This window comes from Camelus ferus, chromosome 2 (assembly GCF_009834535.1).
Source record: "Camelus ferus isolate YT-003-E chromosome 2, BCGSAC_Cfer_1.0, whole genome shotgun sequence".
In the NCBI taxonomy this organism is placed as follows: domain Eukaryota; kingdom Metazoa; phylum Chordata; class Mammalia; order Artiodactyla; family Camelidae; genus Camelus; species Camelus ferus.
The window spans coordinates 74,634,627-74,646,809 of NC_045697.1; the positions used below are offsets into that span (position 1 = coordinate 74,634,627).

At 32.3% G+C, this 12,183-nt stretch overlaps 1 protein-coding gene across 9 annotated transcripts in view; it reads right to left on the minus strand.

The window, feature by feature from the left end:
• TBCK (TBC1 domain containing kinase) overlaps positions 1 to 12,183 on the minus strand; it is a 172,781-nt gene that overhangs the window by 77,462 nt on the left and 83,136 nt on the right. For all 9 annotated transcript variants that reach the window (XM_014559202.2, XM_032461169.1, XM_032461172.1 and 6 more), the window contains one exon: positions 411 to 447. In XM_014559202.2, coding sequence (XP_014414688.1) covers positions 411 to 447 — 37 coding nt within the window. The remainder of the gene's footprint in view (positions 1 to 410; positions 448 to 12,183) is intronic.

The following is a 12,183-nucleotide window of genomic DNA, read 5'->3' on the forward strand; positions in this document are numbered from 1 at the left end:
ATACATTCACATAAACTTTTATTTCTAGAGAAATTCTAGTATAAGAAATAAAAGCATTACTTATTAGACAATCTCTAAAAATTGAGTCTGATTTGATTGTAAAAGTTGCCTTTGAAAACTTTATGTAAATACTATAGTTAATATTAATTTATTTTTCAATAGAGGGCAGAGATTTTGTGAATGTCATGGCATGTAAGAAAGGTTTTCATCCTAGAGAACACTCGTTTTGATATTTAGCAGTCAGAACAATCATAATTTCTTTTTTACCCAACCCTGTAACACTAGAATTACATAAGGATGCTTATATAATTAAATCTGCTTAATATTATTGTAACTATAATGTACTGGGGAAGAATGGAGCTGTCCTTTTGATAATACAATATCAAAAGACAAGGGAAGATGATACTTACGAGTAAACATGGTGAGAAACCAAGGGATGGCATAGAGCTGTGGGTGGAAAAAGAAAGGGATGCAGGGGACGAACAAAGAAGAAATAAAAGAGATAATTAGAATGACTACCAATAAACTGAATGGTAAAAAACCAGCTCTATGTTTTGGTCTACTCTACTGATTAAAACAGAAGAGAATGTTGATAATTATAATTATTAATGCAAATACCCAATTAAATAATGATATCTATCACAAATGCTGCAGAAGACCCTTTTGCCAAGGTTTATGCCACAGAATGTCTTCATTTCATCAAAGGATACACTCAAGACAAGGCCTAACCCAAATACAATGCTAGCATGCTAATTTCAAGGGAGTACTTTTCAGAGGAGAACTCTTCTCACGAACAAAATATTAAGATTTGAATAGTCCTCATTAGTGCTGAGTTACACTTACTGAATATTTTTTTGAGACATGATGAGATGATATTTGAAAAATGTCCGAAATGTCTCATTAAAGGATATTAGAAACATAAGCTTTCTATTACCACTTTATAAATTAATGGGAAGTTTCTAAAAGTAATGAGATCTAGGAATGAAATAATTTGGTTCTTTAGCTGAGTGACAAATTTATTTTCCTAAGTTTACTATTTAGAAATGAAACACACACTTTTAATTAATTTTGTGAAATTCCAAAAGTGAGAAATCATTCTTAATTTCTAAAAGTAGAGTAAAATCTCCTTTAAGAACAAGTATCAATAGCCAATAATAATTTATAGAAAAATCTGAAAAAGCTCTAATTTTAAAAAAATTTAAGTATTGTCAGTTTACAATGTGTCCATTTCTGGTGTACAGCATAGTGTTTCAGCCATACATATACATACATATATTCCTTTTCATAATAGGTTACTAGAAGATATTGAATACAGTTTCCTGTGCTATAAAGTAGAAACCTGTTATCTATTTTATATATAGCATTTAGCATCTGCAAATCTCAAACTCTCAATTTATCCCTTCCCACTCCACTTCCCCTCCGGTAACCATATTTGTTTTCTATGTCTGTGAGTCTGTTTCTGTTTGGTAAATAATTTCATTTGTGTATTTTTTTCCCACATATGAGTGATACCATATTTTTTCTTTTCTTTCTGGCTGGCTTACTTCACTTAGAATGATGATCTCCAGGTCCATCCAAGTTGCTGCAAATGGCACTATCTTATCCTTTTTTATGGCTGAGTAGTATTCCATTGTATAAACATACCACAACTTCTTTAGCCATCATCTATTGATGGACATTTAGGTTGTTTCCATGTCTTGGTTATTATAAATAGTGCTGCTGTGAACATTGGGATGCATGCATCTTTTTGAATTAGAGTTCCCTCTAGATACATGCCCAGGAGCGGGATTGCTGGATCATATAAGTCTATTTTTAGTTTTTTGAGGAATCTCCATACTGTTTTCCATAATTTTATTTTATGTTTTATGTCAATGCAGTCTCCTATTAGACAAAGACTTTTGTACTACCTATAGAGTTTAAATAAATATTTTTTGGCACCTATCAATTGTGAATTTATGACTAGAGTTGTATTTTTCTTTGCATTGCACACAGTTGAGTATCTATGCTATTAAATGTGAGTCAAGAACCATAAGTAGTTATACACTACATTAAAATCTAAGTACTGTAAATGAAATAAAGCTCATTGCTCTCCACAGGATCATTATTTATATTCACTGACACATATATATTACAAATGGGAAAACTGACTTCACTGTAGAGTATGGAATGTCAAAACAATAAAATATAATAAAATATGAACTCCTCAGGCTAATTTAATTTTAAAAATACAGTCAATAGAAATAAGTTACAACACTATTATTCAACTTTTCTTTCTTTTAAGGAGATGATGTAAAATATATTACCTTCTTCCCTTCTGATCAAAGTCAATTGTTCATCATTAGGAATCTTATCTGAGTTACTTCAACAACAAACTAACCATCTCTTTTCCCACCGACTAGAAGAGTACATGTATCAGGAAACTGTACAAAGGAAGGAAGAACCACTTGAAAGGATCAAGGGGGAAAACACACTAGGCTCACACAAAAGCAGGCATAGCTCATCTTACCACCAGCTAGAATTTTTAAAAACACTGTAATAAACAAGGCATCAGGTAGAGTAATCAAAAGGATATTGCCTTAGTAATGGGGCAAAATTATCCTCCCATATTATGCTGCTCTGGTCTCACTTAACAACTCTTAAAAGCAAGCCTTGAAATGATCAAACCATTCCAATGTTACTTAGCTGCATCTCAAAATAAAGTTCAAGAATATTTACAAGAACATAAAAATACCCAGTCTCCAACAAGGTAAAATTCTCCATGACTAAAATCCAATAAAAAATACCGGCAGTGTAAAGTAGTAGGGAAAAAAATGATCATAATGAGGAGAAAAATCATTCAATCAAAATGGACACAGAGCTGACATAAATGCTTGTAATAGCAGGCCAAGATATTAAAACACCTTTTATATATATACTCTACATGCTCAAAAAGCTAATAGAGCATTGAACATGTTAAGTTGAGACACAGCAGATATAAAAAAAAGAAAAAGAAAATTCTTCTAGAGATAAAAAATATAATGTTTGAGACAAAAATTACGCTGAATGGGCTTATGAGCAGATTAGACGTTGCAGAATAAAAGATTAGTAAACTTGAAAACACAGCAATAGAAAGTATCCAAAATGAAACAGGGACAGAGGGAAAAAGGAAAAAAAGAAACCCAAATCAAAACATGTCCTAAGCATCAGTGTGTAACTTCAACAGGCTGAATACATACGTTATTGAAGACTTCAAGAGAGAGAAGATGAGAGCGGACAGAAAGAATATTTGAAGATATAACAGCCAAACATTATCTAAAAATGATGAAAATTGTAAACTGATAGATTAAATAATCTCAAGAACCCAAAGCACATGAAATATGAAGAAAACTATACCAAGGTACATCACACTCAGATTTCTCAAAATCAGTGGTGAGGAGAAAAATCTTACACCATAGCCGGAGAAAAAAGACACATTATGTGTCAATGAGAAGAATTTTTTCCTGTCAAAAACAGGGCACAAAAATGACAGTGGAGCAGTATTTTTGAAGCATTAAAAAAAAAAAAAAAAAAACTCTATCAACTTATAATTGTATGCCCAGCAAAAATGTCTTTCAAAGACAAAGGTGAAACAAAGAGTCTCACACACACAGAAGCTGAAAGAATTCACCGGCAATCCTGCACTATGAGAAATGCTGAAATCAGTCTTTCAGGCAGAAGGAAAATTATACCTGATGGAAATCTGGATCCATACAGAAGAATGAAGAGACTCAGGATTATAAATATGTATTTAAATATTAAAAAAAACTTTTATTCAAAATTTTTAAAAATAATTGACTAAAGCAAAAACAATAATTTATTGTGGAGTTCGTATGTAGAAATAAAAGGTAGGACAACAATAATACAAATGCTGGGAGGTGAAATGAAGATATATGTTGTATTTATACCATATGTGAAGTGGTATAATAGTACTTAAAAGCAGATTGTAATAAGTTAAAAAACATAGTATAAATTAGAATTTTTTAACCTCAGAATTATTTACATTTTGGATTGGATAATCTTTCGTGGCGGAAGGGTTGTACTTTGCTTTTTAAGATTATTGCAGCAACTCAGCCTCTTAACTAGATGTCAGTAGTTCTTGCTCACTTTTGCCAAAAATGTCTCAGACATTGCCAAAAATCCCAAGAGGAAAACTGCCCCTTGTTGAGGACCACTGTATAAATCTTTAAAAAACCAATAGGAAAACAACAAAGGAGGTAAGTGCGTGTGCACGCGCGCGCTCGCACACACACACGCACACACACACACACACACACACACACGCAAATCTAACAAATCCAAAGGCAGATAAAAAGGAAAAAGAGAACAAAGAAGTGATAGAACAAATAGGATAAAAATAACAAACTGGTAGGTTTAAAGGCAACCATATTGATAATCACAAAAGAAGTCTTGTGATGGTTAATTTTATTTGTCAACTTGACTGACATGGGATGCCCAGATATTTAAACCTTACTCTGGGTTTGTCTTTGAGTGTGTTGCTGGATGAGATCAACATGAAAATCAGCATACTTAGTAAGACAGAGTGCCCTCCCTAATGTGAGTGGGCCTCATGGAATTCATTGGAGGTCTGAATAGAACAAAATGTGGAGCAAGTGAGAACTGACTCTATGCCTGAAGGATAAGCAGTGAATGAAGCATAGTTCCAGCCTATAAGGAGCTTACAGTTCATTAAGAACAATAGCTATTCATTTAATACCTTCTTGATCTCTACAATTAGGTTCTTGTCTCCACCTCACCACCAAAACTGCTCTTATCTTGGTCACCAGAGATCTCCATGTTGCTAAATCTAATGGCCTATTCTCATTCTCAGTCTTTAACAATCAGCAGGGTTTGACATAGTTGACTACACTCATCTCCTCAAAACAAGTCCCCTCCCCACTTAGCTTCCAAGAAATCACATTCATCTAGTTTCCTGACTGCTTCTTCTCCATATCCTTTGTTGGTTCTTATTTATCTCTCTGACTTAAATATTGGCATGCCCTAGGTTCAGTGTTTAGAACTTTTGTCTTTTCTATTTTTCTCCAAATTATGTGAGGACTCATTTATAGCTCTATCCCAGACCTCCTCCCCAAATTCCAAACTTTTATGTCCAAATGCCTATTTCACATTTCCACATGTACATCTGATAGATATCAATAACATGTCCCAAACTGAGCTCCTAAAACTTCTTCCAAACACTGCCTCCACATACAGTCTTCCAAATATTAAGCTAAGAGAACTGCCGTTCTTCCAACTGATCAGGTAAAAAAAATTCTGTAATTATTTTAAACTCCTCTTTCTCTCACATTGTATAACTGTCACCAGCAGTCCTGCTGGCTACATTTTTAAATGTATTCAGAATATGAAAAATTCTTACCACCACTACAGCTAATTTCCTGATTCAAGCCACCGTTATCTCTTATCAAGATTATTACAATAGCCATGTAATGGAGTCTTCTAGATTCCATCCTTGTCCCTCCTTGGGTTTCTCTTACAATAGCAGGCAGAATGATCTTGTCAAAATGTTTATATCAGAACATGTAACACCCAGTGGATTTCCACTACTGACAATAAATGCTAAAGTCCTATGACCTATAAGATTCTGTGTACTCCGGCCCGCCAGTTACCTCTTTGACCCTCATCTCCCTGTTCACTGTGCTCCAGTCACGCTGGTCTCCTGGCTGCTCCTTTGATGTCCCTGGCATGCTTACACCTCAGGGCTGTAGCTCTTGCTGTTGCTTCTGCTTGGATTGCTCTTTCCCACAGTTCCTTACAGCATTTATTCAAAAATCACCTTTTCTGTGAGACTTTCCCTGGCTACCTTACTTAAACATTCACTTTCTCCTTTACCTGAATATTTAATCTCCATGTCCCTGCTATAGTTTAATTTTTTTTCTTTAGTATTTACCACTACCTAACATATCACATCGTATATTTATCTCCTTTATTGTCAACCTCCCATGAGAATATAAGTTCAATGAGGGCAGATATTTTGTCCGTTCATCTTTTTTTTTCATTGATGTACCCAGGGCCTAGGGAAATGCCCGGTACATAATAGGCATTTAATTATTTGTTGAAAGAATGAAATATGTAATGAAGACAATTGAAAGGGATGGATTAAAGGATCAAATAGTCACAAGATAATACAATTTCTTGAGAAGTTTTTAATAAATATGAGATAATGAGAAAATTAGCTACTCTTTCTTGGTGTATACATATATTTAATCCTTCGTATTAAATAATGGAAAGTACTGAAAAAACTTCAAATTTTGAATTATATAACTATACTTTGACAACTATTATGTAAACAGTTAGTAGAAATAAGCGAAATGAAGCACATTCTACTGGATATTTGAAAAGCAATGATTCAAGTTGAATACATTTCTTTAATATAATATGTAACAACTCCTAGGTGCTCACCAGTACCAGTTGTCTCTTACAAGATAAATTGAAGTCAGGTAAATAAATAGGTAATATATTATGTGAGATTATAATGTTTGTTATTTATTCTTTCTATATTTCTCCCTTTTAAAATTTTAACTGATATTTTCATCTTAAATAATTTCTTAGCATGTTGGTATATCTTCATAATACAATCTGATACACAAAAAGACAGCAAACTAGAATAATTTTGAATACTAGGGTGGTTCAGGTTTCAATTTTTAAAATGACAATTATATAATGAAACATTTTATTACAAATATAAAAATATATAAAATTAGTCTTATTAAGTTAGAGATATTATTATCTATTTCCTGATTTAAAGTTGGAAACAAACCCAACGAAAAGAAATCATACGTTCTTTTAACTATTTTCTCCAGATCATGAAACTATATATTCTTGATGTGACCTAGTGCTATTCTGCTAAAAGAGTCAGCTGGGTAAATACTGCCCCCTAGCAATATCAAGAAAGAATAAACGATATTTACCATTTCATGAGATCTTTTCATATGGTCTGCTAATGTCTAAATTAGAAATATCAGTAGGAAAAACAAAGGCAGGGGCTCATTAACCTGATTTTGAATAGTGGAAAATTATGGCTGAAAACTTGTAAGTGTATAAAAATGAAAAATATTAAGAAACTAAATATTTATTTTAATAAACTCTAGATGAATCTTTTATCAAATGGATTTTTTATTTACAAATATATTGTGTTCTCTCTATATACATATATAATAATAATTATTATTAATACAAAAGGAAGTCCTTTCTAATTGACTTTCTTAATCTATCTTCTTATTAGCATATTTTCTGTTTACCTCAAGTCAGAAGTATTTTTATATTTAAGTTACTGTAAGCCATCTCTGTAAAATACATGTTGACCGTTAGCTGGATGTCTTGCAATGATTCTCCGTATTAGCGGAATGTATGTATGTCCATTCAAGAAAAGGATGCTTGAAATACAGCAAGTTTTCAAAGCAGGAAACTATCATATATTTTCTTGAAACTCTGAAATTCTGGACTTTGTGATCTGGTAGTTCTATATCTCTTTGAACCTTTAGGATAGCTGAGATTAGTTAATGGCTCTAAAATACTTGGCAAAAGATGTGGCATATATCAGATATCTTCACAGGAATCACAATTATCATTCTTAGTAACAGTCCAAAAGCTTTTATAACATTTTCCCCCGTGATGAGAACTCTTAGGATTTACTCTCTTAACAACTTTCATATGTAACATACAATAGTATTAATTATATTTATCATGTTGTATATTACATCCCTAGTACTTATTTATTTTATAGCTAGAAGTTAATACCTTCTGACTATCTTCAGCCAGTTACCCCTTTTTCTCCTGTCCTCTACCTCTGGTAACCACACATCTAATCTCCTTTTCTATGAGTTTGTTTGTTTTTGAAGTATAATTCACCTACAACACTATGTTAGTTCCCAGTGTACAACATAGTGATTTGACATTTCTATACATTTCAAAATGACCACTGTGATAAGTCTAGTTACCATTTGTTACCATTTGTTACCATACAAATATATCATATTATTATTTACTATATTCGACATACTGTGCATTTCATACTTGTGACTCATTTATTTTGTAGCTAGAATTATTCAAAAATGACTTAAACAAACAAAAATAATTTAAAAGGTCCATTGGATCCAGAGGGTAAAATGGTTAATTTTCTTTCCCTTGTATACCGAAGGTTAAATTAGTTACATCTTTTGCAAGTAATGATTTCCCTAATACTAAAAAAAATAAAAAATAAAAATATTAAAAAGTAATTGACTTACAAAATAAATTACTGAACTGAAAAACTATAAAGTAGAAATTAATAATAAAATTACTTGGACAATTTAATGTTTCTGAAATCCACATTATCATTTTTGGGAATGATCAGCTATACAACCAGAGTACTTTCAATTAACTCACTGAGTACTAAAAAAAACTTTTAGAAGTTTTCAAACAATTAATTTATTTTAAGTAAAAGGCTACAAAGCATGCTATGCAGTATGCAGCACTTTAAAGGAGACAGAAAAGTACCTTAAAACCAAGCAAATAAAAAAGGTTAAAATTTAAAATGGTGAATGGCAATCTTACCAACTCAAACAAGACTTTTTCGTTGTTAACATTATATTTCCTCCACCAAAGTAGTTGTTAACTGATGCATTGAAATAATATATCCATTATAGTTTGCCATAAAATGCTTTTCTAAATGTAAATCATACTAATATAACCAAAGAAATAGTGCAACGTGATCAGATTCTAATAAGTAAAATAAGAAACCAATAATGGTGTTGAACAGTATGTACATATTAACTCATTTAATCATCACAATAATCTTATGAGGTAAGATTTATTATAATCAACATTAACAGTAAGGAGACTGTGGATAAGAGAAACTAACTCAAGTATTCAGTTAGTAAGTTGAAGAATCAGGATTAGATCCCTGGCCCACTGACACCAGTGTCTGAGTGCTTATTCTTAATACCAGTCACAGACTCCTGGGGATTGTCAAGGCCCTTCAGGGCCCCAAAATTCAAAGCTATTTTCATAACAATACTAAGATGTTTCTGCTCTTCTTTACTATGTTAACATTTGTGGTAATGGTGTAAAACCGCTGGTGGATAAACCTGCTGGCACAAATCAAGGTACTGGCACTAAAGAATAATAGTTATACTCTTATAAAGGAGTAAAAATGATTAATTTTGTTAAATATCTTTTTAAATGTTCCATGAGACAAAATGGGAAGTATGCATAAAGCACTTGCACTGCATACTGAAGTACAAAGACTGTCTTGAGAAAAAGCATTTGGACAATTGTTTGAACTGTGAGTCAGTGCAGTGCTTTTTAAAAAGAAATGTCACTTTTTACTTGAAAGAATGACATAAAAACAGTATTTTGTTTTCAGGCTTGGATATTTGGCAGACATTTCTTAAAAATGAATTGAGTCTGAAACTTCAAGAAAAAATTCTAGCTGTCAGGTGAAGATTAGAATTTTAGAAAACTTGTATTTGCCCCTATGAGCCTGGCAGTTCCCCAATATTTAATGACTTTTTGGATGAGATCAGTGGCACTATTAATGAATGTGATTTTTTGATATTGTATAATGAAATGTTTCATAGTTGAAAGATCCGCATAATTCAGCACATCAATACTTTCCAAATGAGCAGTGCATGACATTGCAAAATCACGTATAGGTAAAAGAGCCATGCAAAGTGCAAGACAGACTGATGGATTTGATTATAACAGAGTAAAGCTCACTGATACAGCTTTAGATTATACACTGCAATTAAACTTTAAGAAACTACCACTGTCTGAAAAGGCCCTTTGCCATTACACACCTTTGTAGGGCCACCAGATTTTCTTCATGTACTTCAACTGAAACAATGTATTGCAACAGAATTGAATTTAGAAGCAGACATGAGAATCTAGCTTTTCTCTATTAAATAGAAATTGCAAAAATATAAAACAATACCATTTTTCAATTTTTTTGTTTCAAAAAACACTTAGTTTTCAGAAAAACGTTATTTTGTTAACATCCAATGGTATTATTATTGTCATTTTTAAATAAATTAATACATAATTTTTTAAAATGTCTCAGCAAATATCGATAGCTATAACACACATAAAAACTCTTTGGGATACTTGATAATTTTTTAAAATGTAAAGAGGTCCTGAGACTAGAAAGTTTAAGAACTGCTGCATCATGCTATACTTCCTTTTTTTTTAAATTGAAGTATAGTTGATTTACAATATTGTGTTAGGTTCAGGTGTACAGCATAGTTATTCCATTTTCTTTCAGATTATATTCTATTATAGGTTATTACAAGATATTGGGTTTAATTCCCTGTACTATGCAGTAAATTCTGTTGTTTATCTATTTTATGTACAGTACTTTGCATCTATTAATCCCATACTCCTAATTTGTCCTGGACCTGCGCCCTCTTCCCTTTGGTAACCATAAGTTTGTTTTCTATGTCTGTGAGTCTGTTTCTGTTTTGTATATAGCTTCATTTATATTATTTTTTAGATTCCACATATAAGTGACATAGTATTTGTCTTTCTCTGTCTGACTTACTGACTAAGCATATATTTCTTTTTACTTCTCTCAACCAGTATAAGAATACATTAGATTGAAAACAGAGTAAGGATTTACTAAATAGGGAAACTTGCTGGATACTTAACTGGTGTGCATGTGTTCTTAGCAAGAAAGTACCAAAATATTACTTTGCCAGTATCGATGGAATTAATAAGTCTTTGGTTTCTAAGATATGAGTCCTTTCTGAAAGGTAACTAAGCTCTATTGTGAGAAAGAGAGCTCAATAAGCTTTTTGTATTCAAGGACCTTAAAAAATCCAAGGTCAGTAGAATGGAGTTAGGACTAATGTAAGGGAAAACAGCAGCCAGAGGACACACCCTAGCACTCCACAGATGTACAAGAAGAGGTTAGCAGGGGCTCTTGTTATAGGAGATTCTAAATAAGGTGCACTTTCCTGATTTACCCCGTAATAACATCTTGGTAAAAATCTAAAAAGCTCACTGTCAGTATACTGTCTCCTTTTTAGATTAAAACCTAAAATTTCTTTATATAATAGTAACAACATGAAGGCCAGGAATGAACGAAGGAACAAATGAACAAACAAAACAAATGCATAAATATTTCTAAGAAATCCTTTCACATTTTCTGTAAATATAAACTCAGATAAACATAAATTTTGAAAATGATAGGGATAAACTTTTAGGAAAGGAGAAAATCAGTAGTAGTATAAGCATCCATCAGGATGGTAGTTGAACGACAATGGCTTTGCCAGCATATTTGCTTATCATTGAATTTGTTAGCTTTATCTTTAGTAGTGACAGTAGGTTCAAAAGGCACAAATACTGAGATACAGCCCTTATCATTTCTCTTTCTGGCCACCTGACAACTTTTCAAATTTGCAAGCTGAATGCTATTCATAGCATTTCAGAAAAATAGTTTCCTTAACAATGAAGGAGCGTACTTTCCTGTTCTCATTTTAAAAGCCTGTATATTTTCAGAAGCAGAAACATACACCAAGACAAAAATGATAGAAATCACTCTGGCCCCAATTTTGCCAAATACACATTACTCACCCCATTTATATGTAAATCACATAGCTACCATGATATATATAATCTAAGCATCACATCAGTGCAGAATATTCCTAACTATTCAAGCTTCAGCAATGCTTAGTATTCAGAGTTCTGTGACCCACGGCAAATGGAAAGGAGCCAGAAATCACAATCTTTCCTGCAATGGGAACCTACATTTTAATGATGGAAGATTAATGAGGGCTTATTTTGATAGGATTAGTTATTGAGCAGCAAACTCAGTTTGGGATCTCATTACCAAAGTGCCCATCTTTGTCCTTGATGAGTCCTACTAGCCTTATTGTTGTTGGAAATGTAGAAAGTCACTTAAACAACTGTCTTAAAGGTAGAACACTGAAGGCAATCATTTGAAAGAAAAAAAAAAAAAAAAGGAAAGACTGCACATACAAACTAATGACATACATCTAAAAATATGTGATTATTAATGGAAGAAAAATGTCAGAAAAATTCTCCATTTCATCTCAACTCTCCCACCATTATTCATTGTCAATAATCTCTATGTTAAAAACATCAACTCTGTTTTCAAAATTAAATTTAAAAACAGTTTCAACATTTTCATATTATCTAAAGACCTGAGAAATA